Source organism: Homarus americanus, unplaced genomic scaffold, assembly GCF_018991925.1.
Source record: "Homarus americanus isolate GMGI-L3 unplaced genomic scaffold, GMGI_Hamer_2.0 scaffold25483, whole genome shotgun sequence".
NCBI lineage: Eukaryota > Metazoa > Arthropoda > Malacostraca > Decapoda > Nephropidae > Homarus > Homarus americanus.
In genome coordinates, this window is record NW_024726235.1 from 8,333,961 (window position 1) to 8,361,460 (window position 27,500).

A 27,500-nucleotide genomic window follows, 5' to 3' on the forward strand; every position below is an offset into this window, starting at 1 on the left:
GAGAGAGAGAGAGAGAGAGAGAGAGAGAGAGAGAGAGAGAGAGAGAGAGAGAGAGAGGTCCTAAAACAACTCCACCATCACTGAAAAAAAAAATCAACTCTCGGCAGGACTCCATTTACGGACGAATAGGATACTAAGGACGCGTAAAGTACTACTCTCTCCTATACTCCTCAGCGTCCTTCAGCGGTGTGTTCTCTTGCAGGGCAGGAACCTTGAAAGATGGTGAGGGAGAGGTGAGAGATGGTGAGGGAGAGTTAAGAGATGGTGAGGGGGAATTGAGAGATGGTGAGGGAGAGGTGAGAGATGGTGAGGGAGAGTTAAGAGATGGTGAGGGGGAATTGAGAGATGGTGAGGGAGAGGTGAGAGATGGTGAGGGAGAGGTGAGATGGTGAGGAGAGTTAGAATGGGTCAGGGGAATGAGATGGTGAGGAGGTGAGAGATGGTGAGGAGTTAAGATGGTGAGGGGAATTGAGGAGTGGTGAGGAGAGTTAAGAGATGGTGAGGAGAGGTGAGAGAGGGTGAGAGGTGAGGAGATGGTGAGGGAGAGGTGAGAGATGGTGTGAGGAGAGTTAGAGATGGTGAGGGGGAGTGAGAGATGGTGAGGGAGAATTGAGAAAGATCCCCGAACAAGTTAGTTGCATCATCATTGGCAAACCTGCAGAACCATTTAGTCGAGAGTGAGGAGGGGGCAGGGGGGGAGGAAGGGGAGAGAAGGTGTAGTAGGGAGGGAGAGAGGGAGGGAGGGGGCAGGGGGAGGAAGGGGGAGGAAAGGTGTAGTAGGGAGGGAGAGAGGGAGGGAGGGGGCAGGGGGAGGAAGGGGGAGGAAAGGTGTAGTAGGGAGGGAGAGAGGGAGGGAGGGATACTGAGGCTATGTAAACTGTTTCCACCTTAAGTAAGACCTATGTAAACTATGTCTAAGACCCATATAAACTGCCCCTCACTAAGACCCATATAAACTACCCCTCACTAAGACCCATATAAACTACCCCTCACTAAGACCCATATAAACTACCCCTCACTAAGACCCATATAAACTACCCCTCACTAAGACCCATATAAACTACCCCCCACTAAGACCCATATAAACTACCCCCCACTAAGACCCATATAAACTACCCCTCACTAAGACCCATATAAACTACTCCCTCACTAAGACCCATATAAATCCACTCCCTCACTAAGACCCATATAAACCACCTCCCCTACTAAGACCCATATAACCACTCCCTCACTAAGACCTATATAAACCACTCCCCCACTAAGACCCATATAAACTCACTCCCTCACTAAGACCCATATAACCACTCCCTCACTAAGATCCATATAAACTACCTCACTACATCCATATAAACCACTCTCACTAAGACCCATAAACTACCCTCACTACACCTATAAACTGCCTCACTAAGACCAGTCCATCAAACTGTGGTCGACCCTAAGAGCCCCCCTGTAAAAAAATAAATAATCTTAGAGAGGAGAGAGAGAGAGAGAGAGAGAGAGAGAGAGAGAGAGAGAGAGAGAGAGAGAGAGAGAATTGAACCCACACACACACACACAAGGGCAAACTAGGATACATAGAGCAATCTTTCCCCATCCTAAAGAACTACAGTAAATCCTTGAACCTCGTATATAGGATCTTGGAAAATACAGTAATACGAGAGAAATGAGGGAGGGAGAGAGGGAAGGAGGGAGGGAGGGAGAGAGGGAAGGAAGGAGGGAGGGCGGGAGGGAGGGAGGGAAGGAGGGAAGGAGGGAGGGAGGGAAGGAGGGAGGGGGAGCCTATGTAAACTAAATCACCACTGAGAATCCATTTAGCCACAGGTAGAGCAGGTAAAGTAAGGTGAGGAGGGGAGTGAGTGAGTGAGTGGCATAGGGTAAAAGGATGGAGGAGCTAGAGTGCTTTTCAAGGAGGATTTCCACCATCTGGCATTTCCATTAAGGTTGTTTGAGGATTTTTTTTTAAGTACAATTTCGTGGTTTGTTGTTGTTTTGGTTGTTGTTATTGTTGTTGTTTTGGTCGTTGTTATTGTTTTGGTTGCTACTGTTTTGATTGTTGTTGTTATTGTTGTTTTTTATTTTAGTGTGTTTGTTTTCTTGTTTTTTTTTGCTATGAATGTAAGACTGTTCGGTAGGTTGGTTGTTTGAGTTGAGTTGTTTATTGACTCACAGAGAGGAGAGAGAGAGAGAGAGAGAGAGAGAGAGAGAGAGAGAGAGAGAGGAGAGAGAGAGAGAGAGAGAGAGAGAGAGAGAGAGAGAGATACAAATGATGTTCTTCGTCTAGGTAAGTCTAAACCCAATCTTCTTAAAGTGGACCTCACGTGATTGGTTAATAGCTTACTAGAGAGTGATGTGATTGGTTAATAGCTTACTAGAGAGTGATGTGATTGGTTAATAGCTTACTAGAGAGTGATGTGATTGGTCAATAGCTTACCAGGGAGTGATATGATTGGTTAATACTTACCATGGAGTGTTGGTGAATAGTCTTTAGCTAGCATGGGGAAGCTACGATTGGTCAATTGCACACTCCTCAGTAGCCAATCAGATTAGCTATTCAATTAACCCCACCGTTTCATTTGTCATTATGTCAAATCCTTCACACCTTTTCCTTACCATTGTCTCCTTCCTTCCTTCCTTCCTTCCTTTTTACTAGTTTCCTCCATCATTACCTCCTTCTTTCCCGTCTTCCTTCTCTTCTTCCCTCCTCTCCGCTCTTCTTTCCTTCTTTCCTATCTGTTTGTTTCCTTCCTTCCTTCTCCTTTTGATTCTTTTAATTACTCCTTTACTACTTCCCTCCGTTCTCCTTTCTTTCCTCTCAATCTCCCTCCTTTATCGCCTTTCATTCGCTCCTTCCTTTATTATCCACGTCTTTCTTTTCTTTACTGATCTATTCCTTCAATTCACTCCTTCTTTCCTTCAATCATATCGTCCCTTCCCCTTCTTTCATTTCTTCTCATTTCTCTTCCAATTCTAATCGCCTATCAACCTCTGCTTCTCCTCTTCCTTCATTTCTTCTTCGTTCTCCTCCCTTTCCATCCTCCCTTCCTTCTTAGTTACCCTCTCCTTCCCTCCCTCCGTCCCTCCCTTCCGTGTCACGTATCATAAGTCACGCAAGGAAGGAGGGGAAGGGAGGGGTGGGAAGGGGTGGGGGTAAGGGGATGGGTGGAAAGGGTTGGGGGTAAGGGGAGGGGTAAGGGGAGGGAGGGGGTTGTGTCAGAATTGGTGTCATATCCGTCACCCTTAACAATACTAATCTCCCCTCACCCCCCCTCCTTCCCTCATCCCTGGCCATTTCTTCCTCCCATTGGCCATCTCCCCCTCCCCCTGGCCATCTCCCCTTTCCTACCTGGCCTTCTTCCCCTCACCCCCTCATCCCTGGCCATCTTCCCCTCCTACTGGCCACTAATCCCCTCATCTTGGCTATCAACCTTCCTTTCCCTGCCAACCACCCTCCCCCCGTTAACGGCACCCTTGGAGGACAGGTCAGTCATCATCTCACCAGATTATCCTCCCCCCCCCTCCCCCGCGAGCCATTAGTATTGACCTGCCATGTAATTGTTGGGTTTGACCTTTTACGGCCGTCACTGACCTCTCAATGACCTTGGCTTCTATGGGTAAAAGTGAGGGGTCAGAAAAGGGAGAGTTAAGTAGTAGAGTATGTAGGGTAAAGTGGTAAGTATGGTTTAAGTGGTAGGTGTGTGTTTTAAGTGTTGGGTATGTGGTTTAAGTGGTAGGGGTGTGTTTGAAGTGGTAGGTGTGTGTTTTGTGTTGTATGTGGTTTAAGTGGTAGGTGTGTGTTTGAAGTGGCAGGTGTGTGGTTTAAGTGGTAGGTGTGTGGTTTAAGTGGTAGGTGTGTGGTTTAAGTGGTAGGTGTGTGTTTTAAGTGGTAAGTGTGGTTTAAGTGGTAGGTGTGTGTTTTTAAGTGGTAGGTATGTAGTTTAAGTGGTAGGTATGTGGTTTAAGTGGTAGGTATGTAGTTTAAGTGGTAGGTATGTAGTTTAAGTGGTTGGTATGTGGTTTAATATTGGTGTGTGGTTTAAGTGGTAGGTGTGTGGTTTGAGTGGTAGGTATGTGATTTAAGGGGTAGGTGTGTGGTTTTAAGTGGTAGGTACTGTATGGTTTAAGTGGTAGGTGTGTGGTTTAGTGGTAGGTATGTAGTTTAAGTGGTAGGTATGTGGTTTAAGTGGTAGGTGTGTGGGTTTGAGTGGTAGGTATGTGATTTAAGTGGTAGGTATGTGATTTAAGTGGTAGGTATGTGATTTAAGGGGTAGGCATGTGGTTTAAGTGGTAGGTACTGTATGTGGTTTAAGTGGTAGGTACTGTATGTGGTTTAAGTGGGAGGTATGTGGTTTAAGTTAGTGATATACTTGCTGTTAGTGAAGAGAAGTGGAGGTTAAGTCACTACTTTAAATTATGTTACTTAATGTTACTTGGTGTTACTGGAGGTTGGTCGGGGGTAAGTCACTAATTTAAATGATGTTACTTAATGTTACTTGGTGTTACTGGAGGTTGGTCGGGGGTAAGTCACTATTTTAAATGATGTTACTTAATGTTACTTGGTGTTACTGGTGGTTGGGTGGGGGGTAAGGCTCAGGTGCTCCTGGGTGACACTAATGGCCGTTGTCTGATATGCATTTAATGTGAATTACTGTGAAGGAAATCAATAACGGTGACCTCTTGACCTCTATGATGACCTCTTGACCTCTATGATGACCTCTTGACCTCTATGATGACCTCTTGACCTCTATGATGACCTCCAGTATTACTCCTCCTCCACCACTCTCCATGATCTACTCTATCTCCTACAGCTTCCACCACATTCACCATCTCCACCCCTCTACCCTCCCACCATAACACTCCTCCACCCCACCTACCCCACACCCCCACCCCTCAGCACACCCACCTCCTCCCTCCCACCCCTCCAGCACACCCACCTCCCTCCACACCTCCCACCCCTCCAGCACACCCCCACCTCCTCCCACACCTCCCACCCCTCCAGTCCCCCCACCTCTCCACCCCCTCCCACCTCCACACACCCCCCCACCTCCAGCACCCCCACCTCTCCCACCCCATCCCTCCTCACCGCATCACCCATCACTCCATAACCTGAACTGGAGCGAGGATGAATCCAGTAGGTAGCGAAGGCATAAGCGTGAACAGTATCCAGGAGCGGTAACGAAGGAAGCGGTTAATGAGAGAGAGAGAATACTACTGTAAAATATTAACACGTCTATCCTCCTCATTATTTCTACCTTCTCCTTCATTCTTCCTTCTCCGACTCCTTCCTCACCCTCTTCTTCCCTCCTCCTCCTCCCTACCCACCCTTCTTCTCTTCTCCTTCCTTACCCTCTACTTCCCTCCTCCTCCTCCTCCTCCTCCTACCCCACCTTCTTCTCTTCTCTTCCTTACCTCTTCTTCCCTCCTCCTCCTCCTCCTCTACCCCACCCTTCTTCTCTTCTCTCCTTCCTTACCCTCTTCTTCCCTCCTCCTCCTCCTCTACCCCACCCTTCTTCTCTTTTCCTTCCTTACCCTCTCCCTCCCTCCTCCTCCTCCTCCCTCTCCCCCACCCTTCTTCTCTTCTCCTTCCTTACCCTCTACTTCCTCCTCCTCCTCCTCCTCCTCCTCCCCACCCTTCTTCTCTTCTCCTTCCTTACCCTCTTCTTCCCTCCTCCTCCTCCTCCTCCCTACCCCACCCTTCTTCTCTTCTCCTTCCTTACCCTCTTCTTCCCTCCTCCTCCTCCTCCTACCCCACCCTTCTTCTCTTCTCCTTCCTTACCTCTACTTCCCTCCTCCCTCCTCCTCCTCCCCTACCCCACCCTTCTTCTCTTTCCTTCCTCACCCTCCTCTTCCCTCCTCCTCCTCCTCCTCCTACCCCACCCTTCTTCTCTTCTCCTTCCTAACCCTCCTCTTCCCTCCTCCTCCTCCTACCCCACCCTTCTTCTCTTTCTTCTTCCCTTACCCTCTTCTTCCCTCCTTCATCCATCTTCTCACCTACAACCTCTATCACCCACACCTCTTCCTCAACATCCCTCATTCACCTAACCCCACACCACCACGACCCTAAACCCACACTGTCATGGCACAACACCCCACCCCACAACAACCAAGGTACAACAACCCACATCCAACAACAACCAAGGCACAACACCCCCACAACCCACAACGACCAAGGTACAACACCCCACAACCCACAGCAACCAAGGTACAACACCCCCACAACCCACAACAACCAATGCAGAACACCCCCCTGACCCCACAACAACCAGTACAGCACCCCCCAACCAACAACCAACGCAGAACACCCCCAACCCACAACAACCAAGATACAACACCCCCCAGACCCACAACAACAAGGTACCCCTACACAACCCACAACAACAAGGTACAACACCCCACAACCCACAACAACCAGGCACAACACCCCCACAACCCACAACAACCAAGAAACAACACCCACAACCCACAACAACAAGGTACAACACCCCACAACCCCACAACAATCAACGCAGAAAACCCCCACAACACAAGAACATAAGAATGGAGGAAACTGCAGCGGGCCTATTGGCCCATACTGGGCAGTCCCGTTTACACCCAACCCCTATTGCTCATATAAACATCCAACCTATGTTTGAAGCTATCCAGCGTATTCGAGTTAATGATGATATTTTGGTAACTTGTGCCATTCATCCACTACTCTGTTTCCAAACCAATGTTTACCTATTTCACGCCTAAATCTAAATTTGTCTAATTTAAAACCGTTGTTACGAGTTCGCTCCTGGTTGGATAGTTTGAGTACCTTTGTAATGTCCCCTTTTTTAGCCCTGCCTTCCACTTATACACCTCTATCAGGTCGCCCCTCGCTCTACGTCTCTCGAGGGAGTGCAAATTAAGATGCTTTAACCTGTCTCTATACTCAAGGTTCCTAATGCCCGGGATTAGTCTTGTCATTCTCCTCTGAATTCTTTCCAAGGATTCTATATCCATTCTGTAATAGGGTGACCAGAACTGAACTGCTTAATCCAGGTGTGGCCTCACAAAAGCGGGATACAGTTTTAGGATGACTTGGCTAGTTTTGTAACTAACACTCCTTTGTATGAACCCAAGTACTTTATTAGCCTTGTTACGAGCAAAACCACATTGTTTACTTGGCTTAAGGTTCCTACTTATCATTACTCCTAAATCTCTCTCGCAGTCGGATTTCTGTATGGCACCGTTGTTCATCTGGTATCTCTGTTTACATCTCCTATACTGAGTACTTTACATTTGTCCACGTTGAATTTCATCTGCCATTTTTCAGACCATTCGAAAAATTTGTTTAGATCTTCTTGTAGTTTTGAGGAGTCCTCGTCAGATTTAATAACACGTCCTATTTTAGTGTCATCAGCAAATTTGCTTATGTTGCTGTCTATGCCGATATCTATGTCGTTTAGGTATATAATAAATAATAATGATCCAAGTACTGAGCCTTGGGGAACTCCACTTGTGACGTTGCTCCAATGGGACTTAGTGCCATTAATGCTCACTAGCTGTTTCCTGTCCTGTAACCACGCCCTAATCCATTTAAGGATATTACCTTTGATGCCATGTGCTTCTACCTTTCTAATTAGTCTTTCGTGGGGGACTCTGTCGAGGCTTTGCTAAAGTCGAGATATATCACATCATAATTGTGCCCCTCGTCCACAGATTCGAAAACTGATGAAAAGAAAGTTAATAGATTAGTTAGACATGAAAGTCCGCTTGTGAAGCCATGCTGGGAATCATTGATCAATCCGTGCTTCTCCAGGTGATTTCGAATAGAGTTTGAAATGATTGCTTCCAGTAATTTGCCTACTATTGATGTTAGACTGATTGGGCGGTAGTTAGAGGAAAGTGATCTATCCCCCTTATTGAAAATCGGTATTACATTCGCTATCCTCCAGGATTCTGGTACTACACCTGTTTTCAAGGACATGTTAAACAACTTTGCTAAGGGCATACTAAGCTCTTCCTTACATTCCTTTAATACTTTGGCAAATATCTCATCGGGACCAGGTGACTTATTAGGCTTTAGTTTGTCTATTTGCTTACTAACATCGTTACTAGTCACTACTATCTCGCTTAATTTGTTTTCTTCACTTCTCTCTATGGACAGAAAGTCAGTGCCTCAGTATCATGTTTAAATTTTCGGTGGTGAAAACTGTTTAGAAAATATTTATTCAAATTATTGCTCATTTCTCTGTCGTTATCAGTAGGCTGCTTGTTATCTGACAGTATTGGTCAATCTTTTCCTGGAAGTGTTTAGTTTGATACATTTGGTAGAATCCTTTGGGGTTGTCTTTGCCCTCCCTTGCTATCCTTACCTCATTATTCCTTGGCTTTCCTTATCTCGGTTTAACCCTCTTTCATGCCAATACCTATAATAATAATCACGGAGGTAAATTTAGCCACGATATATCCTTCTACCTACTAGCCTTCCCTTTGTGTGATGTTCTTTAAATAATTATTTATCCATTTAGGGTCATTTATTGTCTGAAATCTGGAGTTTTTTGTATGAGTATGTTCTGCCTTTGTGCATTAAGTAACTCACTATTTAAATTGTCGTGGAACTCGGCAATCTCAGATCTCGTTATCAGGTCGGTGTCATCTGTCAGGTTCACGGCCAAGCTCGACACCCCCTCTCTCAGCTGCCTCTTTAAACTGTCAAAGTTTGCCCTTCTGAAATCTGGTACTTTAGTGGAATTTTCCTTATGTCTGCCCTGAAAATCTAACTGGAATCTAATTTCTTTGTGATCTCTGTTTGCAAGTTCGTTCCCTACCCACAACAACCAAGGTACAACACCCCCACAACCAACAACAACCAATGCAGAACACCCCCACAACAACCAAGGTACAACACCCCCACAACCCACAACAACCAAGAGGAGGTGCTAGCCCTGACACACCTCCCACCACACGAAAATTGAACTCTCTTTCACTTAGTCGTCGGAAAGTTGTCGACCGAAAACCAAATTTGTCAGGAACGGGCGGGCGGATTGGTAGGAGGGTGGGCGGACGGACGGGTTGGCGGGCGGGTTAGTGGGCGGGTTGATAGGTGGGCGGGTGGGCGGACGGATGGGTGGGCGGCCGGGTAGTGGGTGGGATGATTAGTGGTCGGGTGGGTGGACGGACGGGTGGTGGACGGACGGGTGGGCAGACGGGTGAGTGGGTGGGTTGATGGGTAGTGGGTGGGTTGATGGGTGGGTGGAGCTGGCGGGCGGACGGACGGACGGGTGGGCTGGCGGATATAATCGGTATATTTCTTCCTCCTCCTCCTCCTCCTCCTTCCTCTCATCCCGGAACTTTCTGTCAGGAAGGGAAGGGCAAGAGGAGGGAGTGGAAAGGATGGGAGGGAGAGAAGGAAGAGGAAGAGGGAATGGAAGGGATGGGAGGGAGTTAAGGAGGAGAGAGGGGGGAAAGGTGATGAATGGGAGAGGAAGAGAAGAAGGAGGAGGGTAAAGAAAGAGGGGGAGGGGTAAAGAAGGAGGGGGAAGAGGGTAGTGAAGGGGAGTGAAAGGAATGGGACGCTGCCCCCACCCAAAAAGACGCCAGTAAAAATAAAATAAAAACAATTAAAAAAGTAGAAAAAATATAAATGATCTCCATATTCATTTTTAATCATATAATTAAAAAAATATATAAAATGTCGTTTAATATAGATGGATCATAAATTTGTTTTCTTATGACCTAAAGAAAATTAAAAGCTTATTTGCATATACACTCTCTCTCTCTCTCTCTCTCTCTCTCTCTCTCTCTCTCTCTCTCTTTTTCTCTCTCTACTCGTCGAAAGTATTAAGCAAATTTCAACTAGGTAACAATCGCATTACTTACGCCATCAACTATGATTTTCACCCTTATCGTCGCGTAACATCTGTTGATAGCATCGGGGGCAAAAGAGTGCTATCCAAACGCCTAGGTCATAAATTTCAGCTAATCAGTGTATTCAAGCAGGATTTTCACCCTTATTATTGTTCATAGTGTAAAAAAAATCTCAGGGTAGGAAACTGCTATCTCGACAGGAGGTATTTACGGTATATAAAGACCCTCTAATCATTGCTTTCAGGTAAGATTTCCGCCTCTATCGATCGTCTATCATCATAAAATTTCCGGGGCAAGAGGGAGATCTGCGACGGGGAAGACGAAGTGATCGGAAGTCTTATCAAATCTTATGGGGGTTATGGTCACAATGGACGAGTGTGGCTTAGCTCCCTCTTGCCCCGGGGGAGTGTTTTCTCGTGTGAAATGAGATGCGTCGCTTCACAGCCCGAACTATCTTTAATAATGGCCGGGATGTGTGAAGGTATGTGTGGGGGAGGGAGGGATGTCACTGAGGGAGAGAGGACGAATGGAGGAGAGAGAGGGATGATGCGTTGGAGAGAGAGAGAACAAAGGCAGGTAGGGCAAAGGTGTAGAGTTACCTGGAGAGCATCTTTTAACAGGTCAAAACCCGCCAAAAAAAAAAAAAAATACTGACAGGTGAAAAGAACTCCCCACTAACCTCTCGACCTGTGACCTCTCTCTTAGGTTAAAGAATGGGTTATTTTCTGATCACTCGATGTTGATGTGTGTGTGAGGAGGTGGGGAGGTGGGGGGGGGAGGGAGTGGGGGGGTGGGAGGGAGTGGAGGGAGGTGGGAGGGAGTGGAGGGGTGGGGGTGAAAGGAGGTGGGGGATGGAGGGTGAGGGAGGAAGGGTGGGAGGGGGGAGTCAGTCGCCTGTTATTTTTTATTACTTAAAGAATTTAAAGGAGAAAGGAGAGACAGGTGAGAGACAGGTGAAACACAGGTGAGAGAGAGAGACAGGTGAGACACAGGTGAGACATAGGTGAGACAGGTGAGAGAGACAGGTGAGACACAGGTGAGAGAGTGACACAGAATCTTCGTTTTAAAGGAATATTTGACCTTTGGAGATTTCACCTTTGACCCGCTAAATAAAAGTCAACATGACCTCCGCATTTGTACACACAGTAGGGAACATGAACCTAACCTAACCTAACCTAACCTAACCTAATTCCCAAAATAAACACTAACTATGAATAGATAGATAGATAGATAGATAGATAGATAGATAGATAGATAGATAGATAGATAGACAGATAGATAGATAGATAGATAGACAGATAGATAGATAGAAAGATGAATTGAACCTCTGACACAGGTGTAAAATATGACAGTGAATGACTATGTGACCTTTGCTGACCTGCCATGACATTTCGCAACGACATGAGAGCAGTGAGGAGTTGTTGTTGTTGTTTGTTATTGTTCTTAGGTGTTCCTACTGCCAGTGTTACTTGTTTCATTGTTATAGTTGTTGTTTTTGTTGTTCTTGGGTTTTTCTACTGTCAAGGATATTTGTACCAGTGTTCCATGGATATTGTTGTTGCTTTGTGTTTGTTGTTTGTGTGTTGTTGTTGTTGTTCTTAAGTCCTTTTACAGCCAGAGTTTATTTGTTTCATTATGTCATGAGTGTTGTTGTTGTGGTTGTTAATGCTGTTGTTGTATGTTTATTGTTGCTGTTGATATTTTTTATCTTTTTAAACCCAGAAATGACAGGGGTGTGTTGACTGCGTCACCAGACTCTCTAACCTGGACCAGAAACCTAACCTAACCTGACCTAACCTAACGTAACCTAACCTAACCTAACCTGACCTAACTTACACCTAACCTAACCTGACCTAACCTACCCTGGACCAGAAACCTAACCTGACCTAACCTAACCTGGACCAGAAACCTAACCTAACCTAAACTAACCAGGCCTAACTTACACCTAACCTAACATAACCTAACCTAACATAACCTAACCTAACCTAACCAGCATCTGAACCCTAACCTAACAAATATAACCTAAACAAACCTAACCTAAGATAAACTAACCTGGCCTAACCACACCTAACCTTAAAACACACACACACACACACACACACACACACACACACACACACACACACACACACCACACACACACACAAGATGCAGCGTCAGTGGTTTGAGTTGAGAGAATAATATCGATAGAAAATGAGAGAGAGAGATTAAAGGTCGTATAAAGAGTGATAAACAGGCAATATTCAGAGGCTGATTAAATCCTTGGATTAAAAACAAATGAGGTTAAATCCGACAAAATTTTATTAAAGAGAAATTATAGTGGATACGAATAAAGATGGTGGATGAATAGTGAATAACGAGAGATGAAAGAAATGGAGGAATAAAGACTACTACTACTACTACTACTACTACTACTACTACTACTACTACTACTACTACTACTACTACTACTATATATATATAATTTTTTTTTTAAATGGCCTCCAGCCTCCCCCAATAGCCACACCTTCGCCGCCATTTTATTACCTTAAAATTAAATATCCTAATACATAAGTAGCTATCCTGTGTTGAGTTAGGACCTAAGAACCAATCATAACGCAAAAAAAGAAAATGACGTCATATAAATTAACCAATTAGAACACAAGAAATGATGACGTCACAAATAAACCAATCAGAAGGGGACCATAATATGACATCATGTAAATAAACCACCAACGATTAAGACGCCATTACAAACCTGCAAGTTCGTGTATACATATTTAACACATTATATATAAAGTGACAACTATTGTAAACTAAGGATAGTTTACGTAAAATGATATACAGAACAAACTATATAGAATGACGCAAAGAATAGTGAAAAGAATGACAAGATTTATTCAATTCTAAGAAAATTTATTTACAAAAAATCAACAAACTGAAAAAAAAAATATTATTCATTCCACGAGTTTGAGAATATTTATCGGTGTTACGCAAGCGATAGAATGTCGATAGTGAAGATTAACTGCAGCAGCGGTGTAGCGAGGCGAGGCGAGGCGAGGCGAAGGAAGGCAAGGCAAGGCAAGGCAAGGCAAGGCGAGGCAAGGCGAGGCGAGACGAGGCGAGCGAACCGTAACCCGGCATTTCACCAAAGCGATTACGATACAAAACAGATATTTGGGCTTAGTTGGTCTAGCACTTAATTGAGTTTAGCCTGAGTTTGTTTTGTGTTGGGTCGAGGCTCAGTGACGGTCATATATAACTACGGCGAGCGTGATGGTGGGTGGGTGGGGTGGAATGGGTGGTAGGTGGAATGGGGGTGGGTGGAATGGGGTGGGTGGAATGGATGGTGGGTGGAATGGGGTGGGTGGAATGGGGGTGGAATGGATGGTGGGTGGAATGGGGGTGGAATAGATGGTGGGTGGAATGGAGTAGGTAGAATGTGGTGGTGAGTGGAATAGGATAGATGGAATAGGTGGTGATTGGAATAGGGTAGTGGATGGAATGGGTATAGCGTGGAATGAAGTGGTGAGTGGAATAGAGTGTTGGGTGGAATGAGTGACTATTGATGCGGGTGACCGAGAGTTAACAGGTAAAAATAAATTTAAACCATTACAGGTACTAACAGGTACATATGTTCAACCCGTAATTAAATCACTGTTATAAATCACTGTATTTGAAGCGTAATTTGTAACGAAACTGTTTTGTACCGCAACCGAAAAAGTACAGTGTATGTTGTAATGCAAATGTGTATATTTATGTATGTTTCTTAATTAATTTATGTATACTTGTAATTTATCATATCCAGGTATAAATATTAATGTTTATACAGTCACAAAAATTATACAAATCATTTCATGGTATTTGTTCTGATCTGTCCTGCCTTAAAAATACACTTCAAATATGAATCTCACCACGGTCACTAATTTCTTCATAAAATCAATAATGTAAAAGTTTGTGAAATCATTCTATAGATTTTGTTCTCTAGTTTGTATCTGGATTAGAGAACTAGAGAACAATTGGTAGAGTAATGTGAGGGTTTTCTTTTGTTGGTAATATTCTTGTATGATTTTTTGTTTTTGTTTTTATATCTGGTAGAAAAAGTATGAGAGATCAGGTCTTAGTAGTGAACATTTTACGATAAAGTATGTGATGTTTACTGATGTTACTCGTTGAGGCTTAGGTGTTATGGTGTGTCTTTCTTTCTTTCTTTCTTTCTTTCTCACAATAACATCATACATGGTACTGTCTAGTTCGAGCCTCTCTCTCTCTCTCTCTCTCTCTCTCTCTCTCTCTCTCTCTCTCTCTCTCTCTCTCTCAGCCTCGTACTCCAACACGTAACCTCCAAATATAACCCAACCTAAATCTCGTTATACCCTTCAAGTCTAACCTCAAGAACCTGATGATATTTCACGAGTTTTAAAGGGCCACGTTCAGGGCTTCTCCACCCACCTCCTCCACCCTCACTCACAAGTCCTGCCTCCTGAACACACGAGAGGACGATCCTTTAAAGATCCTACGTAAAGGATATATATATTTTTTTAATTCATGGAACATTTTTAATTTTAGGATTTTTTTTTTAAGGGAAGGTTTCACTTTTGCCATTTCACCACACGGAGGAGAGCGCCTCTAGCACCACTAAACGCCTCACACCATTATGTTCCAACTCATTTCTTTTCGCCTTCCCCACCCCCCTTCCTCCCCTCCTCTTCCTGGAAGCCGATTGTGTAAGCCGCTCACAGCCGACTAGACCCCACCTCCCCTTTCCCCCTTCTTTTTCTCCTCCATCACTCTTTCACCTCTTTCTGGAAGCCGATTTTGGAAGCCGTTCCTTTAAAGCCTTTCACAGCTGACTACCTCTCTCTCTTTTCCTGCCACTGCTCTATAGCTTCGTCCTGTAAAGTCGATTCTGGAAGCCTTTCCCAGCCGACTAGTCCCCCTTCTCTCGCTCTGTAAGCCGATTCTGAAAGCTGTTTGTAGTCAATTTTCTCTCTTTCTCTCTCGCTTCCTCATACAAGTCATTCACAGCCGACTTCCTTCCCTACACCTGTCTAGTTTCACCTGGAAGCCGTGCACAGCCGCTATTCAAAACTAACACCCCCTGAAGCCGTTCATAGCCACAATCCAACCTCTCTCTCTCTCTCTCTCTCTCTCTCTCTCTTTCACCTCCACTGTCTCTCATACATTCATTCTTATTCTATCTATCTATTTCCTTTCATCTCCAATGTTTCTCTCTCTCTCTCTCTCTCTCTCTCTCTCCTCCAATGTTTCTTACTCTACCTCCCTCTCTACCCCCTCCCTCTCTCTCTCTCTCCCTCCCTCTCTCTCTCCCTCTCCTCCCTCCCCTCCCTCCCCCTCCCTCCTCTCCCTCTCTCTCCCTCTCTCCTCTCTCCCTCTCTCCCTCCCTCCCTCTCTCTCTCTCCCTCTCTCCTCCTCCTCCCCTCCCTCTCTCACCCCTCTCTCTCTCTCCTCCCTTACTCTCCCTCCCTCTCTCTCACCCCTCTCTCTCTCTCACCGTGCGCCATCCTTCAGTGTCCTCATAATCTTGGTGTTGAAGATGTTAAGTCCAAAAGTTGCACATTTACTGTAGCTCAAAATATAAAAAAACAAACTTCTATCCTCACAAGTTAAGCGACACACGACTCACAGAGGACACCAAGAGCCTCCCTCCTCATAGGCTTTCCTCACAGGCTTTCCTCATACATTCTCCTCACAGGCTTTCCTCATACATTCTCCTCATAGGCTTTCCTCACAGGCTTTCCTCATACATTCTCCTCATAGGCTTTCCTCACAGGCTTTCCTCACACACATCCCCCTAACCCACCTACACCCATCACACAAACCTCCTAACCCACCCACACCCTCCTAACCCACCTTCACCCACCACACAAACCCTCCTAACCCACCTCACCCACCACACAAACCCTCTTCACCCAACCTTCACCCACCACACAAACCCTCTTCACCAACCTTCACCCACCACACAAACCCTCCCCACCCCCCTACACCACACCACCACACAAACCCTCTTCACCCAACCTTCACCCACCACACAAACCCTCCTCACCCAACCATCACCCACCCTGAAAACCCTCCTCACCCAACCATCACCCACCACACAACCCTCTTCACCCGACCTTCACCCACCACAAACCCTCTTCACCACCACACCCCTCCTCACCATCACCCACCACAAACCCTCCTCACCCAACCATCACCCACCACAAACCCTCTTCACCCGACCTTCACCCACACAAACCCTCCTCACCCAACCATCACACACCACACACAAACCCTCCTCACCCAACCATCACCCACCACACAAACCCTCTTCACCGCCTTCACCCACCACACAAACCCTCTTCACCCCAACCGCACCCACCACAAACCACTCCTCACCCAACCTTCACCCACCACAAACCCTCCTCACCCAACCTTCACCCCACCACACAAACCCTCCTCACCCAACCATAACCCACCATCTTCACCCACCCACCACAAACCCTCCTCACCCAACCACCCACCACACACAAGCCCTCCTCACCCCAACCATCACCCACCACACAACCCTCCTCACCCAACCATCACCCACCACACAAGCCCTCCTCACCCAACCATCACCACCACCACACCAAAGCCCCCACCACACAAGCCCTCCTCTTCCCACCACCAACCCACCACACCCTCCTCACCCAACCATAACCCACCACTCAAGCCCTCCTCACCCAACCCTCACCCACCACAAACCCTCCTCACCCAACCATCACCCACCACACAAACCCTCGTCACCCAACCACAACCCACCACACAAACCCTCCTCACCCAACCTTCACCCACCACAAACCCACCTCACCCCAACTTCCACCCACCACACACAAACCTCCTCACCCAACCTTCACCCACCACAAACCCTCCTCACCCAACCTTCACCCACCACAAACCCCCACCCTCTTCACCCACCACAAACCCTCTTCACCCAACCTTCACCCACCACACAAACCCTCCTCACCCAACCTTCACCCACCACAACCCTCCTCACCCAACCTTCACCCACCACACAAACCCTCCTCACCCAACTCCTCACCCACCACACAAACCCTCCTCACCCAACCTTCACCCACCACACAAACCCTCCTCACCCAACCTTCACCCCACCACACAAACCCTCCTCACTTCACCCACCACCCCTCCCACCCAACCTTCACCACCACAACCCTCCTCCCAGCCAACTTTCACCCACCACACAAGCCCTCCTCACCCAACCTTCACCCACCCAAACCCTCCTCACCAGCCTTCACCCACCACACACCCTCCTTCACCCAACCTTCACCACCACACAAATACCTCCACCCAACCTTCACCCACCACACAAACCCTCCTCCTCACCACACAAACCCTCTTCACCCAACCTCACCCACCACACAACCCTTCTCACCCAACCTTCACCCACCACACAAACCTCCTCCACCCAACCTTCACCCACCACACACAAGCCCTCTTCACCCAACCTTCACCCACCACACAAACCCTCTTCCCAACCTTCACCCACCACACAAACCTCTTCACCCCAGCACCCACACCACCACACCACAACCCACCCAACCTCTCACCCAACCTTCACCCACCACACAAACCCTCTCACCCCCAACACCACCACACAAACCCTCCTCACCCAACAAACCCTCCTCTTCACCCAACACCCACCACACAAACCCTCTTCACCCAACCTTCACCACACAACACCCACCCACCACAAACCCTCTTCACCCAACCATCACCACCACAAACCTCCTCACCCAACCATCACCCACCACACCCTCCTCACCCAAGCCGCACCCACCACACAAACCCACCTTCACCCTCCTCACCCAACACCACACAACAACCACCCACCACACAAACCCTCCTCACCACACCACCATCACCCACCCACCACCACAGCTCCACCCCAACCCACCACACAAGCCACTCCTCACCCAACCACACAAGCCACTCCTCACCCAACCATCACCCACCACACAAACCCTCCTCCTTGTCATCACCCACCACAAAACCCAGCCATAACCAACCACAACCCTCCTCACCCAACCATAACCCACACACAGCCTCCTCACCCAACCCTCACCACACAAGCCCTCCTCAGCCAACCATCACCCACCACACAAACCCTCCTCCCCAACCATAACCCACCACACACAAACCCTCCTCACCCAACCTTCACCCACCACACAACCCACCTCACCAACTTTCACCCACACAAACCCTCCTCACCCAACCTTCACCCACCACACAAACCCTCCTCACCCAACCTTCACCCACCACACAACCCTCCTCACCCAACCTTCACCCACCACACAAACCCCTCTTCACCCACCACACAAACCTCTTCACCCAACCTTCACCCACCACAAAGCCTCCTCACCCACCACCTTCACCCAGCCTTCACCCCACCACACAACCCTCCTCACCCAACTTTCACCCACCACACAACCCTCCTCACCCAACCACCACCACCACAAACCCTCCTCACCCAACCTTCACCCACCACACAAACCCTCCTCACCCCAACCTTCACCCACACAAACCCTCTTCACCAACCTTCACCCACACCCTCATTAACATGCATAAAAAAATAGTTGAATATAAAAACCAAAATAAGTGTAAAAAAATAAAAAAAAAAAGACTCAGCTTGTACAATAATTAATTAAAAAATGTAAAAAAAAAAAAAATAATCAGGTAATTTTTTGAAAACTCAGGTAAGAAAAATGATACGTTTGACCTTTCTAAGATTAATGAGGCAAATAAGGAGAAATGAAACAAATTGAAAATGAAAGAAGAAAATGAGAGAAAGAAAGAAATTTAGAGGAAGGAATGAAAGAAGGATGAGAGAAAGGATTGGAGATAAAGAGAGATATGTAGAGAGAGGAATGAAATAAAGGAAGAGAGAAATAAATAAATAATTAAATAAATAAATAAATATGGAAGAAATAATGAGAGAAAGAAAGATTGAAGAAATATTAAATGACAGAAGGACGGAAATATAACAAATAAAAAAAGAAAGAAAGAAGAATGAAAGGAAGAGAGAAAACAAACAAAAGAAACAAACAAAAAAAATGAAAAAAACCAGGAATAAAAAAAAAAGAAGATAGAATGGAGGGAGAGAAAGAAAGAAAAAAAGGATAACAGGAAGACAGAAGAAATAAAGGAAAAAGAAAGCCAAAAAATGAAGGTAACTAAAAAAGAAAAAAATGAAAGAAATAAAGAAAAACAAAGGTCAGGGAACATCATAGAGATAAACTTTCCACAACACTACATCACACACACACGACTATTGAAGGAAAACAGAGGAATAACGGAAGAGGAATATAAATAACAGGAGAGAGAGAGAGAGAGAGAAGAAATAAAAGGCATATAATAAGATAATAATAGTGTGAATAAGAGCCCATCCTTACCCATCACTAACCCATCCATTCACCCCATCATCCCTTATCGCCATCCATAATCCTACACTCAACGCAATGCTATCCACTCATTCACGCACATCGCCACTGCTTCCTGGATACCCTTCCCGCAACTCAACCTACTCAAGCAAATCCTATCACAAAATCTTTAAACACACAATAAAGATTTGATTAACACAAGCTATGTCCCTCGTAAACTTTCCTCTTTGGTCGTAGTAAAAGTCGTAATGTTTGTCGTAAATTCTATACTTATACGTTCACAGGTATTGGAAGTTGTATTGATGTTGTGAGAACCTACCTGCCCATCTTTCACTTTTCACTTCTTAAAAAAAATAACTTATTTCTTTTTTCTCTCTTTCAGAACGTTCCCTTGGCCAGACGTTCTCAAGTTGGTGGATGAAAACGTCCTCGGCAAGACGTTCTCCATCTGGCAGAAACACACAGAACTGACGGAGGAAACTGGTTGGCAAGATCCTGTGAGAGGTTCTGGATCCACGAGAGTTCTGTGAGAAGTATTGATCCACGAGAGTTCTGTGAGAAGTATTGATCCACGAGAGTTCTGTGAGAAGTATTGATCCACGAGAGTTCTGTGAGAAGTATTGATCCACGAGAGTTCTGTGAGAAGTATTGATCCACGAGAGTTCTGTGAGAAGTATTGATCCACGAGAGTTCTGTGAGAAGTATTGATCCACGAGAGTTCTGTGAGAAGTATTGATACAGGTCGTTCCTTTGATCCTTTATGAATATGTCCTCTGAGAGCTGCACAAGAAGGTAATAAGTAAACATGAAAAGTAATTCCTCTCTCGTGTCAACTCGACAGTGAGAGAATCGACTCTGGAGGAGAACACACTCTTACTTTTGAGTCCGACTTTAAAGAATCACATCAACTACCACCACCACCACCACCACCACCACCACCACCACTACCACCACCACCACCACCACCACCACCACCACCACCACCACCATGAACTCCAACTCGACGCTGTATTTGGACTTCGATGGCAACGACTCCGACTCCTTCCCTCTTAATTGTTCCTTCCTCAACATGAAAGATCCAGACGCAACGAGTAACTGTAGTCTCGGGGTGTTCACAGGAGAGGTGTCCCCTATACACGTGGTGGCCAGTATCATTATGCAGGCTTGCTACGCCATCGCTTTCCTGGTGGGTCTGTGCGGCAACACCCTCGTCATCTACGTCGTCACCAGGTTCTCCAAGATGCAGACGGTCACCAACTTGTACATCGTGAACCTGGCTATAGCAGACGAGCTCTTTGTCATCGGCATTCCGTTCCTCATGATCACCTCAGTTCTGGGCTACTGGGCCTTCGGGTCTATCATGTGTAAGTTGTACATGATAACGACGTCACTCAACCAGTTCACCAGTTCACTGTTCCTGACCATCATGAGCGCTGACCGATACATCGCCGTCTGTCACCCCATCAGTTCGACCAAGTTCCGGACGCCCATGATCTCCAAGCTGGTCTCCCTGACGGCCTGGACCACCTCCGCCCTCATGATCGTGCCCGTCTTCATGTACTCCAACACGCTGGAAGTTAATGACCTCATCAACTGCAACATCTTCTGGCCAGACAGCTTCGGCATCAGCGGTCAGTTCGTCTTCACACTCTACTCGTTCATACTCGCCTTCGGCATCCCTCTTATCCTCATCTTCATCTTCTACGGGCTGGTGCTACAAAAACTGAAGTCCGTGGGACCCAAGAGTAAGTCGAAAGAAAAGAAGAAGAGTCACAGGAAGGTGACGAAGATGGTGCTGACAGTGATCACTGTGTACGTCATGTGTTGGCTGCCCTACTGGGTGCTGCAGCTGGCGCTCATCTTCAGCCCGCCCCGGGAGGGCCAGAGTCCCTTCATGGTGGTGCTGTTCCTCATCTCCTCCTGCCTCTCCTACTTCAACTCGGCCATCAACCCCATCCTGTACGCCTTCCTCAGCGAGAACTTCAAGAAAAGCTTCATGAAGGCGTGCATCTGCGCCACCAGGAAGGACGCCAACAACGCCCTGGCCGTGGAGAACTCGGTCTTCCCGCGACGACGGGGCGGCTCTGCGAAACCCAAGAACGCCAAGGCTCACGAAATGGAGTCCAACGACGCCTACACGACTCAGTGCACCAGGGACGAAGCCACGACGGCCATCACCATGACCACCCGCTCTACCGTGAGTCAGATGGGCAGGGAGAACGGCACCGAGATCCCCACCACCCAGCTCTGAAGACGCGGCTTCTACTGCTACTAGGCACCTCCTCCCACCAGGTAAACCATAGAGATGTACTGCAACTCTCTTAAGTGTTAGCTGTTGATGACTCACTATAATACGTGCTTAGAGACCTTAGTTGTAATATATTATAACAACTGTATCATGTGAGCCAAACTCCTCCCTACATAGTGTGATCTTGACTACCACATTAAGATAACACAGGGAGTTTATAGTAGGATTTTTAGCCTAAGATATTTTGCTGGATAATGGAAATATCGTAAGATCTTCAGACTAAAGGTATATATCACGAAACAGTCTGAAACAATATACATGGCATGTGGTTGTGTGAGCTGAGTATGGAGCACGAAACATAACACACAAAATAACACGAAACTTAACACACAAAATAAACATCAAACACGAAACTTAACACAGGAAATAACACAAAACTTAACACACTAATCTTGAGAGAGAAAATATAGTATCACACCTGACCCGTGTAGAGGCCATCAGCCAATCGTGAATCAGTAACTCCCGACCAGTAGGCAACCAGGATTAGGGTCAACACGCTACTTAACAACCAAACTACCACTATTGATGGCACTTGAGGGTCATTCCTAGTTTACAGTGGTGTGTGACCCTCAGCTTATTGGTTTTCGAGTGCCACTTAACCTAGGGCCATGTGACTGAAGTGTGAGATGGTTTAGAAGTAAGAGAGAATTGTAAGTTAGGAAGGGAATTGTAAGTAGGAGTAATTTAAGTAAGGGGAGAGGAATTGTATATATATGTAAGGGGGAGGAAGTTGTAAGTAAATGAGCCAGCTAGTCAGGTCAAAGGTTAAAACACTTAAGGTCATACTAGAAAAACATTAACAAAATAAATTAACTAAAAACCCTAAGCTAAAATATAATAATAACTCGATAAAAAAAAGTTAAAAAATATACGAGATTTTAAAATTTTATGAAAAAAATCATAGTTTAATGTACAGTAGAATTTTATAAGCATTGGTTCAACTTGATTAAAATTATATATATATTTTTTACAATTATTTTATATATACGAGTTAATTTATATAATGGGATAATTTTTTTTTACTTATATAGCTGGAAAAAATAAGTTTCTAAATGGTGTACTTAAGAGTATAAGTTAACATGAGAGTAAAAGTCTGATAACATAATTCTTTATCCCATCAGATGAAAATTCACGAACAGACATACACACAGGCAGAAAGACGTTGCAGCCATAGAAAGACAGACAGATACGTAGTAGACATAAAATAAAAAGAAAAACAACACACAGACAGACAAAAACCACGAACCGAATAAATCAATTTCCAAGACAAGATTTTTGACACACACACACACACACACACACACACACACACACACACACACACACACGACTCTCTCACACACACACACACACACACACACACACACACACACACACACACGACTCTCTCACACACACACACACACACACACACACACGACGCTCATAAGTGTTTCTCCTTCAGTAACTCATAAGAGAAGACAGGTGAGGCCACAGTAGGAGTCACAACACAACACGGGAAGCTACACAACTTCCTCTTCACAATGATGAGATGGCGGCACCTGCACGCCTTGGGTGGCAGGATGGCATGACGGTAGCGTGGCAGGGGGGACAATGGTACCCTACCTAGTATCCACTGTCCCCCTGCCACCCTGTCACCTTACCTCATTCCCCCTGCCACCTTATTCCCTGCCGCCGTTGTAGCCTGCCACCCTACCACTCTGTCCCCCTGCAGGTAGTAAGGCTGCAGGGTGGGAGGGTGGCAGGGTGGTAGGGTGGCAGGGTGGTAGGGTGGCAGGGTGGTAGGGTGGCAGGGTGGCAGGGTGGCAGGGTTGTAAGGTGGTAGGGTGGCAGGGTGGCAGGGTGGTAGGGTGGTAGGGTGGCAGGGTGGCAGGGTGGCAGGGTTGTAAGGTGGTAGGGTGGCCTTATGCGTTCATTACCATAATCATAAACATAGCACTATTACACATACATACACATCCCACACTCCAACACCCATCTCAGGTGGTCACACTCCAACCAAGGTCACACTCCAACCAAGGTCTTATTCATAGGTCACACTCAAAATAAGGTCACACTCCAACCAAGGTCATATTCATAGGTCACACTCAAAGTTAGAACACACTCCAACCAGGTCACACTCCAACCAAGGTCATATTCATAGGTCACACTCAAAGTTAGAACACACTCCAACCAGGTCACACTCAAAATAAGGTCACCTCCAACCAAGGTCATATTCATAGGTCACACTCAAAGTTAGATCACACTCCAACCAGGTCACAAGGTCATATTCAGGTCACACTCAAAGTTAGATCACACTCCAACCAGGTCACACTCAAAATAAGGTCACACTTCAACCAAGGTCATATTCATAGGTCACACTCAAAGTTAGAACACACTCCAACCAGGTCACACTCAAAATAAGGTCACACTCCAACCAAGGTCATATTCATAGGTCACACTCAAAGTTAGAACACACTCCAACCAGGTCACACTCAAAGTAAGATCACACTCCAACCAAGGTCACATTCAAAGCAAGGTCACACTCAACCAAGGTCACAATCAAAGCAAGGTCACACTCAACCAAGGTCACAATCAACCAAGGTCACAATCAAAGCAAGGTCACACTAAACCAAGGTCACAATCAACCAAGGTCACCATCAAAGCAAGGTCACACTCAACCAAGATCACAATCAACCAAGGTCACCATCAAAGCAAGGTCACAATCAAAGCAAGGTCACACTCAACCAAGGTCACACTCAACCAAGGTCACACTCAACCAAGGTCACAATCAAAGCAAGGTCACACTAAACCAAGGTCACCATCAAAGCAAGGTCACACTCAACCAAGATCACAATCAACCAAGGTCACCATCAAAGGTCAAGCAAGGTCACACTCAACCAAGGTCACAAGGTCACACTCAACCAAGGTCACAATCAAAGCAAGGTCACACTAAACCAAGGTCACCATCAAAGCAAGGTCACACTCAACCAAGATCACAATCAACCAAGGTCACCATCAAAGCAAGGTCACAATCAAAGCAAGGTCACAATCAACCAAGGTCACACTCAACCAAGGTCACACTCAACCACGGTCACAAACATCCCTAAAACCCTGCCTTTAACTTCCCTCACACACTATCCACAAGAGTAGAGGAGACTTTACACTCTGGCAATGGATGGAGAGGGAGGAGGAGGGGGTACCAGGAAGAGTGCCATTGTTTCTCTCTGGTTTACGGGAATATTACAACATTCCGGCAGTATTGGGTGGAGGAGGGAGGGATAGGGAGGCAGAGAGAGAAGGATGAAAGGAGGGAAGGAGGGAAGGAGGGAAGGAGGGAAGGAAGGAGGGAGGGGATAATCCATGGGTCGTTTACATAAGTCAGTGTAATAATGAATTGCTGTAACTCTCGGTGTGGATGACTAAGTTGCCTTGGTTGACGGGCAGTATACCTGAGAACACCTAAGAGAGACAGGAGAGAGAGACGGAGGAGACAGAAGTGGTGGTAGAGGGTGGGTGAAGTGTAAAATGAGGGGGTAAGAGGGGGTGATGGGAGAAGGGGTTGGGAGAGGGGTATTCAGAGGTAGAGGATAGGGTAGGATGAAGGGCAAGGGAGGGGAAGGGATAGGGGGATAGGGAAGGGAATGGAATGAAGGGGAGGAAAAGAATGGGACAAAAGAGAACAAAATAAAAGAACACAACTACCCCCCCTACAAAAAAAACAAAAAAAACAATAAAAAAATCTCTAGAACATTTAGCCAAGTTCCCCTAAAAATTGTTCTCTGTTTTCATTGAGGTCTCTCCACATCTTCCTTCCCTTAATTATGTGTCCTGGGGCCCACCAAACTAACTAACTTTTCGAGGTGATTGTTTCAGTAGGTAATTAGCTCTGTCCTTAGGTTTGGGAGGAAGGAGGGGGGTGACTGGTGGTGTGTGTTTGGTTGTGTGAGAGAGAGAGAGAGAGAGATAACTACGCTCACGATAACAATAACAGTTCACAGTTGACAAATTAGATTATATTATTGATCACGCTCCTCCAGTTAGCCTACTACAGGGCTCTCAGGTGCGCCAAGGTACATCACTACATTGTGTTCCTCTCATCAGATTATCTCTATCATTTCTGGTTGTCAATTTAATCAACACAGAATATGTTTTTTTTCTTGTTTATAATTCTGCTGTGTGGTAGTGGTAGTGGTGGTGGTAGTGGTAGTGGTGGTGGTGGTGGTAGTAGTAGTGGTGGGTGGTGGTAGTGGTGGTGGTGGTGGTAGTGGTGGTGGTAGTGGTGGTGGTGGTAGTAGTAGTAGTAGTGTAGTAGGTAGTGGTGGTGGTAGTAGTGGTAGTGGTAGTGGTAGTGGTAGTGGTGGTGGTAGTAGTAGTGGTAGTAGTAGTGGTAGTGGTGGTGGTAGTGGTGGTAGTAGTATCATTATATATAGGAGGGAGATGTGTAGGAGGCAGGAAGGAGTAGAGTAGACGTGGTAAAAATTAATATCCCCCTGGGTCTACCTTTTTCCTCCTAATGTGCTTAACACTCACGAACATTCAGCCACACACTACCAGCTATGTGAACAAATGTCTATTCTGATTGGTTAAAATTTGGGAAAGTGGGGGGGGGGGGGATTCTAACAAATCCCGACTTCTCAAAAATACCCCAATAAGAACTGCAGTTTATCATACGTGGGATAATACATTGGTGGGGTTTTTAGTTAGCGAGGATGATAATATTATTAGCGTGGTAAAATATCATGTGATTAATTAGTAACAGGTATGATATCATTCAGGTATGATGTTATTCTCTTAGTATTTACAGGTATAATGTTATGTAATTCTCCCAGGTATCACATATATGATAGCTAGGTAATCCTCTTAGTAATTAATTATTTGATGTCACTCAGGTACAGGTGTGTCATCGTTTTGGGGGGCTCAGAGTCTGTAGCAAGCTGAGACTCTACACCAAGTGACGTCATCATCCACTCAAGCTGACATCTTCGTCGTCTGATTGGTTGACGTCATCGTTGGAGGCAGTTTTTTGTAGGTAGTCGCTGAAATTATTTGTGAGGAGTTTGTGTCCATTGTGGCTGAAACTTTAAACGGTTTCTTCCTGTTGTCGCTGAAACTGAAAACGTGTCATCTTGTACTCGCTGAAACCGAAAGCTGTTCCTTTCTTACAGTCGTTGAAACTAAGAACATGTCACCCTTGTGCTCCTTGAAACTGAAAGCGGGTTTTAGCTTACAAATACAGAAACTAAACACCAATTTCTTCTCGCCGGAGAAACAAAACAAATATCATTTAGTTCTCGTGATAAGTGGAAACCCCTTTACCTTTCGTCGTAGATAAATGAATTGCAGTTCTACAAGACACCAAAAGGCCGCAGCGGCTACCAAATGACATCTGGAGGTTCTCACATGATGCCACAACTTGTAGGAGGAGAGTCACTGAAGTTTCTGGCAATACTTGGTGTCCCCAGAATGACTTGTGACGGAATCCTCAGCGTTTTACTCACATCTCGCAACAGAGACCTCGAGGTTTCCGGGTGTCAAAGGCCTCAGTTGGCTTAGTGGATAAAAGGTGTTAGAGGAGAGTTCCAGATGTAAAATATACTCCAGGTACTATTAACAGAGGGAGCTCCAGATATAACGCATACTCCACACATTAGCTACAACAGTGAGACATTATAAGACTCTAACAACATAACAACATTACAAGACTCTAACAACATAACAACATTACAAGATTCTAACAACATAACAACATTACAAGATTCTAACAACATAACAACATTACAAGATTCTAACAACATAACAACATTACAAGATTCTAACAACATAACAACATTATAAGATTCTAACAACATAACAACATTACAAGATTCTAACAACATAACAACATTACAAGATTCTAACAACATAACAACATTACAAGATTCTAACAACATAACAACATTACAAGACTCTAACAACATAAC

General features: G+C 45.8%; 1 protein-coding gene across 1 annotated transcript in view; it reads left to right on the forward strand.

Moving 5' to 3' along the window:
* LOC121865509 (somatostatin receptor type 2-like) overlaps window positions 1–27,294 on the forward strand; it is a 77,884-nt gene extending 50,590 nt beyond the window's left edge. Inside the window, exons 2-3 of the mRNA XM_042365023.1 lie at window positions 19,633–21,542; window positions 26,430–27,294. Of these exons, the coding sequence (XP_042220957.1) occupies window positions 20,239–21,501 (1,263 nt within the window). The 5' untranslated portion in view covers window positions 19,633–20,238 and the 3' untranslated portion in view covers window positions 21,502–21,542; window positions 26,430–27,294. The remainder of the gene's footprint in view (window positions 1–19,632; window positions 21,543–26,429) is intronic.
* Window positions 27,295–27,500: the final 206 nt, after the last annotated feature.